Here is a 15,879-nt window from a genome sequence, read left to right as displayed (position 1 = left end):
TTCTTCCTGTTGGGTATAAACTAGAAGGATTGGAGAGAGGGAGTGTCTTCAGTTGGATATAAATATATGGATGGGAAAAATGTTGGGTTGTCTGATTACAGCTGTACAGAACCTTTGGGAAAATTTTAACTTGGTAAAAGTTTCTCTAGTGTCCGTGGGTTATTTAATAAGAACCTAACACTATCATGGTGCAAACACACCAAAACAGTTGTGAAGAAGGCACGACAAAGCATATTCCCCCTCAGGAGACTGAAAAGATTTGGCATAGGTCCTCAGATCCTCAAAAGGTTCTACAGCTGCAACATCGAGAGCACTGGTTGCGTCACTGCCTGGTACGGCAACTCCTTGGCCTCCGACAGCAAGGCACTACAGAGGGTAGTGCTTACGGCCCATCACTGCCGCTAAGCTGCCTGCCATCCAGGACCTCTACACCAGACGATGTCAAAAAAGGTCCCTAAAAATTGTCAAAGACCCCAGCCATTGCCTGTTCTCTCTGCTTCCTCCTGGCAAGTGGTACCGAAGCGCCAAGTCTAGGACCAAAAGGCTTCTCAACAGCTTTTACCCCCCCAGCTTTTACTATTTTCATTGTGTCCCGCGACTCCTCTACACCCCCCAACCCCTCTTTTTTTCTAATTTTGAATGGACCATCTCTTCTCAAACCTTTGAAGCCCCACCCAAATACAGAGTTGTCAGATGAACAGAAGTAACAGCAGATGTCTTGCTGCTGCTTGATACCTCTGTCACATCCTCAAAATGCAGGGCTGCACTGAAATATTATTACCTTAGTCGCCCTCTATTGGATATTTGTCACGGGCGTTAAAAGAAGAGGACCAAGGTGCAGCATGGTGAGCATACATTTCCCTTTATTATGAAAATGCCGCCAAACAAAACAATAAACACTACAAAACCAAACCATGGCTCTAACAGCTATGTGCCCTAAACAAAGTCAACTTGCCACAACCACAGGTGGGGGAAAAAGAGCAGCCTAAGTATGGTTCTCAATCAGAGACAATGATAGACAGCTGTCCCTGATTGAGAAACCTACCCTGCCAAAACATAGAAATACACAACATAGAACATAGAATACCACCCCAACTCACGCCCTGACCAAACCAAAATAAAGACATAAAAATGGATCTCTAAGGTCAGGGCGTGACAATATTGGATAAAACTGTCTTATTTATTTTCTTGATTTTAGGGTAAGAGAGTTGCTTGATGCAAGATCTTCAAGATATACATTTATTCAATATGAGGCATTCATTCATTCACAGTTTTTTGCTTTCCTGTTTAAATCTACAATCTAAAGTATAAATAAGCAACACATTCAGATAGATTGAGTTTTGTCACACTTCCATTCAACATTTTTAACATTTGTTTTTTGTTGTTCATTGAAAAGCTTTCATTGTTCATTTTCAGTGTGTGTGTTTTGTTTACACAAAGTAATGATGAAATAAAAAATGACAGGATGTCTAGGGGATGTCAGTTTTTTTCTCCAGGTTTTTGTAGAGTCTTCACAGGTTTCCTCTCACTGTGGGCTGCAGGGCACAGTAGTACACAGCAGAGTCAGACAGCTGCACCCTCTGGATCGTCAAGGGGACTGATTTTGAGTCCGCATCGAGACGGGCATCAAATCTCTCCTTGAACCCTGTAGCATTGTCTCCAGATCCAAATGAATAACGGCTCAGCATGTATTTAGGGAAGTCATTTTCTTCTTGTTTGAACCAATATAGATATGCATTATTAGCACTGGTGTTATATTGGCAACTCAGTGTTACCAGTCCTCCTTCTGTAGCAATCACACCTCCTGGTTGCTGTTGAACATGGTCTGCTGTGCACTCTGGGAGTAAAAGAAAGACTGAGTGGTAAATTGAAAGATATTAGAAATTATAAAACCATTGTAAAAATGTGTTAAAGATACGATAAACCAATGAGGGAAAAGGTTCCATCATACCTAAGCAGAAAACAACAAGAACCAGACAGATGATCAGACAGAGTACCATGGTTATACAGATCACACTGAGAGAGACTGTGAGTTACAGCAAGAGGTAGAGATCCTCTCTCTCTCTTCCATGTCCATCTCAGCCTGTATATCACCATCAACTGACAGACATGAAGGAGGAGCCTGTTTAGAGAGAGGTAAGATTGTAAAGAAATGTATTGGTCAATATTACCTCACCAGTATTAGATATAAGCACTCTTTGCATTACATTAGTCAAAGTAAAAAGCTTACGTCTAGCTCAAATAAAATGGAAAGTAGCCTAAAGCATTTTTCAATTACATAAATGTTCCATGAAGTATGTATGATACACTTATTTTTTTGATATGTTGTGAAAACATACACGTATTCTTAAAAAAAAAATGAACAAACACTTGTGTAGCCTACAGAGTAAATAATTCAGATCTACTTCTGTACATAAAGTATATTGAAATGCATATTGTGCTTTTGTCCCAACTTTTCAGTGGTACTGAATGTTTCTATGGACACGTGAAACTTATAGTTTCTGTAAGAGGGCTGAATATACTGTTGTCACAGTGGGCCTCAGAGCACAGTAGTACACAGCAGAGTCAGACAGCTGTAACCTCTGGATCGTCAAGGGGACTGACTTTGCTGTGACATTCAGACGGGCATGAAATCTCTCCTTGAACTCAGTAGCAGTTTCCCCAGTTCCAAATGTATCCTCTCTCAGCATAAACATGGGTTTGCCATTTGCTTGTTGTTTGTACCAGAAGAGATATGGTGATAGATCAGTGGTATCAAATGTACAACTGAGTTGTGTTGGTTGTCCTTCTACGACCTCTACATCTTCTGTTGGCTGTATTACACTCTCTTCTGCTCTGCACCCTGAAAATAAAGATAAATACATCTTCAAAACATATAATAATAATGTATATAAATAAAATGAGCAAATGCACAGAAAGAGACAGATGAACAGAGTGATGTTATACCAAAGTAGCATGCAGCCAGAACATGAAGGATCAGCCAATTTCTCATGACTAGTCAGTCAGTTTGAAGTGGAAAAGGTAAGGAGCAGAACAATGCTGATCTATCTATCACAGAGCTTTGACACCCTCTGTCCTACTGTTGATGCTTCATGTTGTTCTGTATTACATGCAGTAGTAGACCATGGGGAGGTGTCTGTCTGTATGGCATCCTCTGATTCAGGGGTTTGTGTGCTTTGTTAGGTTGCCCCCTTCAGGTTGACTTTCATACTACACCACCAAGTGCTATAAATTGTGAGGAGTAACTACAAATAACAATATTTTTGCACTTTGTCATATTCCCAAGTGCTTTTCCAACCACATAAAGAAATTAAGGAATTGAAAACTACTAATTGAAGAGAGAATAATACATTTTTCTCACAGTTCATTGAAGATGAAGACAGAGAAACACTAGACCACCTGGTGATTGCACAAAGCACATCACAATTCTCTGATCTCAACCTCTGCCATTATGTTATGAAATTGTGGTTTGATGTTCAAATTTGATCCCCACTTCATCAAAGCTTTTCTGCTCAGCTGGTTTTAGAACAGCATCTTTTACACATTGTCTCACTGGGTATATTCTCTGAGAGCACAGTAGTAGAGTGCTGTCTGCCAGGGTGAGACTTGTTTTGATCAGTTGAGTGATGTCTGAGACGTTGTGGATGTATATGTTCACTACCGCTTTCTGATCTTGCACCTTTTATACTGTAGAACTGAGGAGCCTGGTTAGGGTAATGCCTGTACCATTAAAGGTCAATACATTTACAGCGTATATCATATGAGCAGCTCAGAGTCACAGGTCCTCCCTCTGTACCTATGGCGTCATGCTTTGCAGGACTAATGTGATCCCCAGCAATCTGTCCTGTAAAGAAAATAGAGAAACTAAAACAATTGACAGGGATTTAAAGAACTAACTAGCATCAACAATACAGGCTCACTTACAAATTTTAGAGAGCATCCAGATCAAACCAAGTAACATCATCATTCATCTACTATATGTTGGCCCAACTAACTAACTGAAATATGTCACTTGTCATCATATGTACAGTTTGAACAGGATCAATTGTAGCTCTTCACCCTGACATAAAACCCATTCAATGCTTTCTCTTAATGAAGTGTGGTGGTGGTGACGAAGGTTTAGTTTACTAAATCACTGTAAAGATAGAATCAATGATATTTACATGAGATAATATTTAGAATGTTTAGTCATATACATGACTTTCATTTTATTTCCAAATATAAAATCTGGTCACTGGTATTATTTAATACAGTGAAGATTGAACACAAGTATACTGTAATGACAGAATGACTCCCCTGGTTTCTCACTGTCAGCTATAAAAGGCATTTCCTTTTCTCTGCCTCAATTATACACTAATCAAAAAAATAAAGGGAACACTAAAATAACACATCCTAGATCTGAATGAATGAAATAATCTTATTAAATACTTTTTTCTTCACATAGTTGAATGTGCTGACAACAAAATCACACAAAAATTATCAATGGAAATCAAATTTATCAACCCATGGAGGTCTGGGATTGGAGTCACACTCAAAATTAAAGTGGAAAACCACACTACAGGCTGATCCAACTTTGATGTAATGTCCTTAAAACAAGTCAAAATGAGGCTCAGTAGTGTGTGTGGCCTCCACGTGCCTGTATGACCTCCCTACAATGCCTGGGCATGCTCCTGATGAGGTGATGGATGGTCTCCTGAGGGATCGCCTCGCAGACCTGGACTAAAGCATCCGCCAACTCCTGGACAGTCTGTGGTGCAACGTGGCGTTGGTGGATGGAGCGAGACATGATGTCCCAGATGTGCTCAATTGGATTCAGGTCTGGGGAACGGGCGGGCCAGTCCATAGCATCAATGCCTTCCTCTTGCAGGAACTGCTGACACACTCCAGCCACATGAGGTCTAGCATTGTCTTGCATTAGGAGGAACCCAGGGCCAACCGCACCAGCATATGGTCTCACAAGGGGTCTGAGGATCTCATCTCGGTACCTAATGGCAGTCAGGCTACCTCTGGCGAGCACATGGAGGTGTGCGGCCCCCCAAAGAAATGCCATCCCACACCATGACTGACCCACCGCCAAACCGGTCATGCTGGAAGATGTTGCAGGCAGCAGAACGTTCTCCACGGCGTCTCCAGACTGTCACAGTTCAGTGTGAACCTGCTTTCATCTGTGAAGAGCACAGGGCGCCATTGGCGAATTTGCCAATCTTGGTGTTCTCTGGCAAATGTAAAACGTCCTGCACGGTGTTGGGCTGTAAGCACAACCCCCACCTGTGGACGTCGGACCCTCATACCACCCTCATGGAGTATGTTTCTGACAGTTTGAGCAGACACATGCACATTTGTGGCCTGCTGGAGGTCATTTTGCAGGATCTGGCAGTGCTCCTCCTGCTCCTCCTTGCACAAAGGCGGAGGTAGCTGTCCTGCTGCTGGATTGAGGCCCTCCTATGGCCTCCTCCACGTCTCCTGATGTACTGGCCTGTCTCCAGGTAGCGCCTCCATGCTCTGGACACTATGCTGGCAGACACAGCAAACCTTCTTGCCACAGCTCGCATTGATGTGCCATCTTACCTGAGCCACTTGTGTGTGTTGTAGACTCCGTCTTATGCTACCACTAGAGTGAAAGCACTCCAGCATTCAAAAGTGACCAAAACATCAGCCAGGAAGCATAGGAACTGAGAAGTGGTCTGTGGTCCACACCTGCAGAACCACTCCTTTATTGGGGGTGTCTTGCTAATTGCCTGTAATTTCCACCTGTTGTCTATTCCATTTGCACAACAGCATGTGACATTTATTGCCAATCAGTGTTGCTTCCTAAGTGGACAGTTTGATTTCACAGAAGTGTGATTGACTTGGAGTTACATTGTGTTGTTGAAGTGTTCCCTTTATTTTTTTGAGCAGTGTATAACACCTTCCATTGACTTAAAAAAACACAAAGTACTGTATACACCCACGTGCACAAGGTGTTTTTGTAAGGGGGCTGTATATCTTGTTGTCACAGTGGGCTTCAGAGCACAGTAGTACACAGCAGAGTCAGACAGCTGCACCCTCTGGATCGTCAAGGGGACTAATTTGGTGATGGAACTGAGATGGGCATCAAATCTCTCCTTGAATCTATCATCAATATCCCCTGGTCCAATGACATCCTTCCGCAAAACATATTCAGGGTAATCGTTTGTGTATTGAATGTACCAGAAGAGAGATGGAGCTGATAAACTGGTGTTATATGCACAGTTGAGAGACACGTCCTCTCCTTCATAGGCAGTCACTTCTCTCGTTGACTGAGTTACACCGTCAGCACCTCTGCACTCTGGAAACAAAGAAGAATAACTCTGTGAAAAATGTCAGGGTTCCAGTAACATCAGGGTGTTGAAAAAAAGATAATGAGAGCCATTACCTACCAAAGATAAGTGCAGCAAGAACAACAGAGGTCCACAGCCAATGTCCCATAATTATCATAGGATACAAAGAGCAAGACACACTGATGTTACAATATAGAAACTGGTTTGCTCTCTTGATTCCTGTCTTAGTGGCAGCACAGACCTAGACCATGCAGCACAGCATAGAGGGGATGTTCAAATACTGTAAACAAGTCATTTTAGAGTAGAAAGCAACACTTACTTGGTACTGTGTCCCCCTTGTGGTTGATGTTGGCTTTTCCATTACTCTGTATACAATACTGAGTATAACTTTTTTCTCTGGAATTAATTTAGTTAGACTCTACTAGCTGTATGTGTTCTAATCCATGGGATATAGTAATGGCATTTTAATGTCTCTTACATCTACCTTTAGAGCTAAATTGGAAGAGATAGCTTTATTGGCATCAAAAATAACTTATTGCATAATCATCACCATCATCATCATTATCATCCTCATCCTCATCACTGTGATTATCATCATCTGCTACCACTAGTCTTGGTACTATCAGGGAGGTAGTGAGAAAGTTACTGTGTTAATTTCAAAGTGGTGTTGTATACTGTACAGACAGGTGTATTGTCATTGTGTAGGTCAGTATGTTTTTGTAAGGGGTTATATATCCTGTTATCACAGTGGTCCACCGAGCACAGTAGTACACAGCATATACTTGGGGTACTCGTTTGCTCCGTGTTTGTACCACAACAGTTATGGATTTGTATCCGTAGTATCACATTGACAGCCCAGTGTGACCTGTTAAGGTTAGTGGTCACATCTCCTGGTGGCTGAATGACTGAGTCTTCTTCTCTGCATTTTGGAAAATAATGTAATACACATTAGTATTAGGGAGAAAATAATCAAGCAGCATATTTGTGTGAATAAAAACACATGAAATTAATACTTGTAGTGTTGAACTGAGAAATATGTTTGATAAAAGAAAGGATTGGGAGCCAAGACTAAACAAATAATAAAAAATAACATTATAATAACATAACAAAATGCCATGACATTTTTGTGGAACATATTTTCGTCACATCACATCTAATTGATAGAATCCTAAAGTCCCATGGTTACTAAATGTCAGGATTCCAGTAACATCAGGGTATTGAGAAACATATCATGAGATCTGTATCCTACCAAAGATAAGTGCAGCAAGAAGAACAGAGGTCCACAGCCAATGTCCCATAATTATCAAAGGATACAAAGAGCAAGACAAGCTTATGTTACAATATAGAAACTGGTGTGCTCTCTTGATTCCTGTCTTAGTGGCAGCACAGACCTAGACCATGCAGGACAGCACAGAGGGGATGTTCAAATACTGTAAACACGTCATTTTAGAGTAGAAAGCAACACTTACTTGGTAATGTGGCCTCCTTGTGGTTGATGCTGGATTTTCCATTATTCTGTACACAATACTGATTTTTGCTTTTTCTAAATGCGTCTAAGTAACACAATTAGGCCAATTCTAAAAATTAAACATTCGTCTATTTTCTAATCCATGAGATATTTTAGTGGAATTGTATTGTCTCTTACTTCTACATTTGGACCTGAATTGGAAGAGAGCTTTATTGGCATGAAAAATTACTGAAAATAATCGAGTAATATGATTACAAACATGACATTAATACTGATAATATTATACTGAGAAATATGCTTAATAAAATAAAGGAATGGGATCAAAGGCAGCAAATGAATTAGGAAAATAATATTATAATACCATAACAAAATGCAGCAAGAATAAGTAAGTTCCTCAGCCAGGGCTCCATGCATTCTGTGAGATGGGTATGAGGAGAGAGAACTTGTCTCATAGGCTTGTGAAACCACTTCCTTAACTATGCCTTAGGAAGCATTAAGGAAGAGCGTACACAAGGCTCTCTAAGAGTCTTATACAGTATAAGTGTTAGAGGAATTCTAAATTCCTCTGTATTTTTCCCAATCAGAATTCATTTCTCTGTCAATACATTCTAAAGGGATTATAAGACCCAGTATTTTTATAAATCGCCTGAAGCCAAGGTCAGTCATTGTAAATCAGCATTCTAGACAGTCTGGAGATAGTCCGTCCCTGCCATCTGGAGATAGTTCATTCATTTGTACAAAGGAACAGACCGTCATTGTTACTAAACTCCTGACTATATTATATACAATTGGGAATGGGAGCAAGAGAGAAAATTCATATATGTACAGTATATAATAGCATTTGGACTAGTCAGTCCTGATTGAAATGTATACATAATTAGTCATTATTGATAAAAATTCCCTTAATATATCCACCCTTTGATTAAATATTATACATTCAAACACATATTGTAGTTATATTGTAATATTGAAAAGCCCATTTCTATTTTTATTTCTTGTCATCAAAACATCACCTAAACATAACCCACCACTTGCATTCGCCATAACTGTATCTCAGGCCTACATCAGAATCATAACTCTTCTTATCAGGATTTTCGTTACAATCTTCATTAAAAAACAGTCTAATATTGAGATGGGATACAACCTAGCCTCCCTAAACATCAAAAATGGTCTCATCAAATATAAATTCCCCACAAATAAAAGATCCAGATTCGTCCACTTGTTCTGTAGACATGCATTCAGTCCTCCACGGGTCAGAACCTGGAATCGGCCCATACCGCAACATCTATTGTCATAGATTTCTCCAGAGTCCTGGAAATAAGGCCTCATACACAGGGAATTAGACAACAGCCCCCTAAAACTAAAACAGTCACACAGGTGAATGTAGCCCATAACACAGTGATCATAACATTTTTCCATTTTCCAAACGTACTATCAAACCCAATCAGTCAGAGAAGGATCCACCCCAGAGGTCTCTGCAAAACCGTGAGCCAGGGTGGTCAATCCAGCTGAGGCATCGGGCACTGATTCGTCCGGAGCTGTGTTATTTGGGATGTAAGCACAAACATGGTCCTGATAATCACGCATACTTCTCCCTTTTCAGCCATTAACATATCTAATGCAATTCTATTCTGCCAAGCCATCCAGCTGGTTGCTTCAGTCTGTTCTGCAAAACCATTAATAGCATCTCTGGTATACTTGTTAAAGTGCTGTTGATTATCATAAATATAATAAATCCAGTCCACGTTCTTATTGAGAGTAGACCCCCCGGAAATGCTTAACTCTAATCCTGCTAGGATCTGATTTCTTGCTTTGACTCATCTGGCACCCCCCCTGGAACCGCAATGTGATCAATGTATACTTAGTCAATAAGAGACCCAGATGGAATAGCTATTTTCTCCCATTTGGCTATACTTCATGTCTTGGTGTTGAATGAGTGTGAAAGGTATTACAATGGAGCATAATCCTGTCCAATCTGTTGGTAAAACCTCGCCCTGACATCATTTCCCAAGAGTACTGTACCGGGCCAAACGGTAATAATCTCCTCCGGTCACTGTAAAGAGAGGAACCTGGGGATTTAAATATTGCAAATCAATACAACTGTCATTATCTGGCATTCCTGCTTTCGTGAACAGCTTTACCATACCGGCCTAAACTCCTCTACCCAGAACCGTAGTAGGGTGTCGACCAAGACCTGGTCATATCCATACCACAACCCTAGATCCTCCTTCATGTCTGTTTAAACATCCCTCTCTCCTGATTACAATCAAAAACTCTCATCTTCACTCTACTCTACCTTCTTCCATACTGGGTGAGTGGATTCATATAGCCCTCTCTCTCCAAATGAGCTATGTATGACCTGTGTCCACGATCAATATGGGAACCTGCACCGATATATGCCATAATGGCTCAGAGTCCTAGACTGCCATGTAGTTAGAGACTCCATTTTGATCTACATAAAACTCCATTGAGAGATCCTTCCCAACCTCTACTCTAACTTCCTGTCTACCCAGATCTAGGGATCTCTTATGCTTATTTTGGACCAAATCCTCATCGTCTAAACCATGGGTCAAATTACCACTCTCCGCATACTCAAGCTGATACTCAAGCTCATACTCGTGCTGTATCAGGAATATGTCACCCACGATAAAACAGCTCAGACAAACAGCTTCCATGTGAAGCCCCACCCTCTCCCCGAGAACACATCACTTAGCAAGAGCCAGACACATCTTCACTTCTATAAACAACAACAGGGATGAAAAGACAGGGAGGTTTTTTTCATTCGAGAGATGGCCCCCGGAATTATGTTAATTCCAGTTCTCCTCTCGAACACTGTTTATTGTTCGACAGTGTCAGAGTGTCTTACCCTCCCGCCGTGCGATATGAATCCGGGTAGCTTTTTCAGCTAGCTGTCACCAGGAGTCCTTGGTATGGTCCCCCCAACAAGTCTCTGGGACTGGATTGAGTGACTTCACCTGTAATGCATAAAATCCTGGACATACAGGCTTGGTTAACAAACAGTTTCTCATATGTTTTATCTGATAGCTAAAAAATGTTTTTATTTATTTTTGTATTATTAGTTTCTTATTCAATAGGCCACAAACTTACCCACCCCCCTTTTGATACCTGGCTCTGCCCTTATATACCCTAAATAATGACTTAGGTAGGATTAGTAAATTATCCTTATTTTCTGACATTATCATGTATGTCCAATTCTCTCTTGGGCATCCATTCATCCCAATCCCGTATCAATTCTCTGTCCAGTGGCTTATCTAGTTTAAGAAGTATCTGTGCTATTTATATATGTTCTTAAATATATATATTTACCGATTTCAACAGTAATTCCTTTCTCTGCTATTTCTCAAAATGCCACTAAGCGTCTCACTGTTTGACTATCTAAAATCATTGATTTTAGAAAAAACATGTCTATAAGTGGCCATCTCTAAAGTCCTTACATTTCCTTAATCAATCTATCTTAATCCTTACAATAATCCTAAATCACCACAGATGTCCTATATTCCTGTCAAATTGAATAATATTTAAAAGGCCTCCTAATGGTTAACCAGAGCCTGAACAAATGCTAACCATATCGAAATCCTTCCTACACTTTACAAGCTCTTTACTTCAGGAATCCTCAGTATTCTATCTGACAATAACATGGAATACCTTATCTACAGTAATTTATCACTTCTATTTATTCTCAATATAACTATTTTCTGTTGTAATATCAAATCCATAATAGCCAATTCAAAAACTTCCCCGCTAATATTGTAAATCAGCTTCAGTGATTCAAACAATAATTCTAAAACCCCCAAACTACATTCCATTATAACAAATTTACCTTAAAATTAGTAACCCAAAAGACCACAATTCATTATACAAATGGCTCTCCCCCGGGGCTGATCAGACCCCAAAAGATAGCCACGATAAGGTCAAAAAGGTCATACCATTTTAGACAGAAAGAACCCTTTATCCTTAAAATAGAAATAGTCACCTGTGTAATTAAAACCCATAAAATAAAAACTCATAAGGTTCCATATGTGAGCGTCCTCTTTAAAATACCTTTGCACTAAAACAAATAGTTCTAACAATTGTTTTATGTGTATATACCTGCAGACCTTTTTTAATTTGGTCGTTTATGGATGCTCTCTCCCCAAAATTATAATCCCAGGAGGCTTCTAAAAGTGAGACACAACACGCCTAACTAGCATTCACTATGCTACTTCGATTCAGAAACTCAATAAGTGAACTATAACTAAAACCTAATGATAATTCCCCTTTGACTCAAATCATTAATCATGAGTTTTAAACATTGTCTACGTATATGTTTACTTAAATGAACATGCTACCCTTAGACACAATTAACCCGATAACATTATCATCCAATGTATTACTTTTTCCCTATGCCGCAAATGTCGTACATTTCTCAGTGTAAGAAATCCGTAATTTAATCCCAGATATTTAATAAAAATGCAGTCGCATTCTCCCATGGCTCCTTTAATTTACTTATTTTAGATAACTTCCATCCGTCCCGGAATGAAGAATCCTACTTAAACACGCCAGAATACAATGTTTACCTAAATTAAATCAAACCCCAAAATTGACCATAACTAGCAACCAAATAAACAAACCACTTTTATCAGCTAAAAACAAACTATACGAAAACTCACTACTTATAATGCTTCAGATGGCAAAATCACTCAGAGACTCACGTTCACATCTGTTAGTTCCTCAAGAAAAAAAGAAAAAAAACAACTTGCCCCTGTTACGGATGTCTACGTATCAGGGGAAAAGCTTGAATAACCAAATTCAACCTAGCTTACTTCCCGAAACATATGCAGTTATGTTTTTCTATAGAGGTTGCTTTTCAAACTTTAAATACCCTAACATGGTGTTAACATGGTGTTAACAAACAATCAAACCTGGAATCACAACCATCGGAATCCATTACCACAATGTTTTACGATTCAGACATCCAATCTCTCTCTCCCATAGCCTAGTTCAATCCAAACAAACGCCACAAATCTTATGATGCCCACCTAACGTATCAGCTGCTAGTTTTTTGCATCTTTCCTGACTATCCTGGCGACTCTCAAATTACTGTTAAAAATGTATTTTGTAATTTTTATCAACTTCTGAAGTTACTCAAAACACTAATGCACGCATTTTCCTTCTAACAGACAAACAATTTTCTCCGTTACCCCCATTCACAACGTAATTTCCGTGGTGACCAATAGTGCTTCGCTAGTGACGTCATCATCAAGCGCTCAACCTTGGCCCAATCCGTAACGACTTTCAATGAATTGTAAATAATTGTTGTTCGATAAACCAAACCTAATTTATCACATCTGTTCAAATCCTGAATTATAATTTACCATCCCAACGAATATCTCTAAATTCGCTAATTTTATAAAAACATTTCGATGGGCATAATTCGTAATTGTCTCTTCGTTATTATTTAGAATTCATTTTGATCTAAGTAACTGTCTCGTCTTTGACTTAGTATTTTAATTACGACTCTATTCCCAATACGTTATTCACTTGTCTAATTAAAACTCATAATAATCCATATGTGAGTGCACTCATTTAAAATACCTTGTCACTGGGAACAGGGAAATCCCCTTAACCCAAACTTTTACTATTACAACAAAACCTAATAATTCTGATAATCCCTTCACATCATTTGTTTTAAATCTCTCTATGTTTCATGTAACTCATTCAGTCTATCTTCAAATTGTCGTCCCAAAATATTTTATACACTGCCATACACTCAAACCACTGTGATTGACGTTCACTGTCCCTTTAAGATAAGACATATACTTTTTCCCCGTAAAGAAAAGTAAAGAAAAATAGATAGTGTTTTTTAGGATACATTAACTTCTAGTTCGAATTCCCAGGCGTTACCTAACCAAAAATCAATACTCGGAAACACAATCACAACTTTTTACGATTAAACTATTCTTACCTATTTTATAGTCCAAAGCGTTGCACTATATAGCCCATTGAGTGCCTAGCACTTCCGCTGCAAGCTGTACTATCTTTACGATACTTCTCCTTTTTAAAATAAATGTATTTGGAACTTTTAGCCGCTTTTGAAAAGTAACTCTAAGCTATAATGCACGCATTTTCCCTCTAAATGCCAAAACCCCTTTTTTCTGTTTAAATTTGAGGAACGATGTTGTTCAACGTGAAACGACACCACAAATCTGCCTGCCTCTGTAAAATATATATTCCCTATTCAGATTACGTTCAGTTTTAAATTCTAATCATCAAAGTAAAACCAACCCAGCTTCTCAACTTACTATACCCTAACATCTGAACGTACCATGTTTTGTGCTAAATTTATCATATGTCAGTCGATTCATAAATAGCTATAACGTCCGGATAGCACGAAATTGTATCGTATCTCTCCGTTATTCCCTACATTTAACTTTAGGTCACTTTTTCTTCTATGATACATTTATTTAAATATGACTCCCATCTCAATACATCCTTCCACCAGATCATTTTGGGCAAAATAGCATATTACCTGAATTGTCTCGCCATTATTTTTAATGCCTTTTTTTTCAATACGACTCCCCTCTCAATACATTATTATTATAATTGTCCGTAGTCGCAAAACTTCGACACCGGGAATTCCCAGAAAATCGTCCTAATTTAAAACCCTTCCTGGCTATATTCGTAATATCAGCTTCCATTCAGGTTCTTTGTCTGAGTCAGATTTTGGACGCCTCCCTTCCATTCTCTTTGTTCTCCTATAACGGTAATCTCCCGCTAGTTTCCGACACTTCTTTTGAGGAGTTTCTAAACAATCCTTACCGTTACTTAGCTATGGTATTTAATCACTTATCTATGCCTTTCTTTATTTAATTTTACTTTATATGTGCGTGTACTTCTATAAATTTGCAATTTACCGTTACTAAATCACTTTTGTTCCTTTTCTGTCTGACTATGTGTGTGTCTCTTTGATGGAAATCTTATCAATAGCTTTGACTTTTGAATCAGATATTAGGTCTTACCTTACAACTATAAGCCCAGGGTTTGTAAATCCCTAGTTAATATCTTATTTTCCGGTTGTGTCAGAGGGCTTTTAAAGAACGCTAATAATCGTTATCTCACGCCACTAATTGTTAGACTCCCCTCTCGCATGGAACTTTCCTGTCTATAGATTTGGCTTTTATCTCATTTCTTTAGATTTCGGTTCCCTCTCCTCCTTATTTGGATATTTCAGTAGTATTAGTAGTAACGATGATCAATATTGCCACAATTCAATTGACCAATCCAGTTATCTTGCGCATTCCCTTGCTGTCTCCCCACGCCCAGTATTTGTACAAGATCACCGTCCTATCCCCCAGTACCTATTTAATATCCCGTCTTAATCTCGGGCGGGTGTGCCTCTCATGATTAAGTTTAGTTTATTTACGGTAGTGCACATTACCACAGGTTATTTTCGAACCTGCTTCAGTGTATATCGGTTATACAAAACCCAGTGTATATCGGTTATACAAAACCCTGTGGGAATAGCAAAGCTCCCCTTATTGACGAATTCTGAAAATTTTAGAACGTCAATCAAAGAACTCAAATCCCCCCAGAATCGAGAATAAAGGCTACTGACCTGCTGCCGACTGGGAAAAGCACTGTTCGTTTGAATCTGTCACCTTTCCTGTAATCTGTGGTAATACGCAGGCCTGTAATTTAACCTCAATTCGGAGGCCAGGTCTTTTTTTAGTAAACGAGTCAAAACCCGTCCGTGCACGCTTTTCGGCGTACTACCTCCAGATAACAGGGAAGGGTATTTAGATCCGGGATCGAAGGACCAATTGTTAGAGGAATTCTAAATTCATCTGTATTTTTCCCAATCAGAATTCATTTCTCTGTCAATGCATTCTAAAGGGATTATAAGACCCAGTATTTTTATAAGAATGGACAGAGCCCCGGTCTTAAAAGTCAGGTAACAGTGTTTAATTCAAGAGAGTACTGGTACATACACATTTTTCCACAGGTTATAAACTGCAAATGACGTCAGCGTTTTCTAAATGTTCTATCTCTTCATGACACTAGTAGAGAGGCCCTATAGTTCTCGAGCCTTCCCTCCTCGCCTGAAGCCAAGGT

The 15,879-nt window shown here is 39.3% G+C and overlaps 1 gene segment (V, D, J or C); it reads right to left on the bottom strand.

The window, feature by feature from the left end:
* Nucleotides 1-1,466: 1,466 nt before the first annotated feature.
* LOC110530296 lies at nucleotides 1,467-2,070 on the bottom strand. The segment is given in 2 exon segments: nucleotides 1,467-1,837; nucleotides 1,952-2,070. Coding segments are annotated over 2 exon segments (375 nt in total).
* Nucleotides 2,071-15,879: the final 13,809 nt, after the last annotated feature.

Source organism: Oncorhynchus mykiss, chromosome 8 (assembly GCF_013265735.2).
Source record: "Oncorhynchus mykiss isolate Arlee chromosome 8, USDA_OmykA_1.1, whole genome shotgun sequence".
Lineage (NCBI taxonomy): Eukaryota > Metazoa > Chordata > Actinopteri > Salmoniformes > Salmonidae > Oncorhynchus > Oncorhynchus mykiss.
Note: the sequence above shows the minus strand (reverse complement) of the source record. Positions and strands in the feature narration are given on the sequence as shown.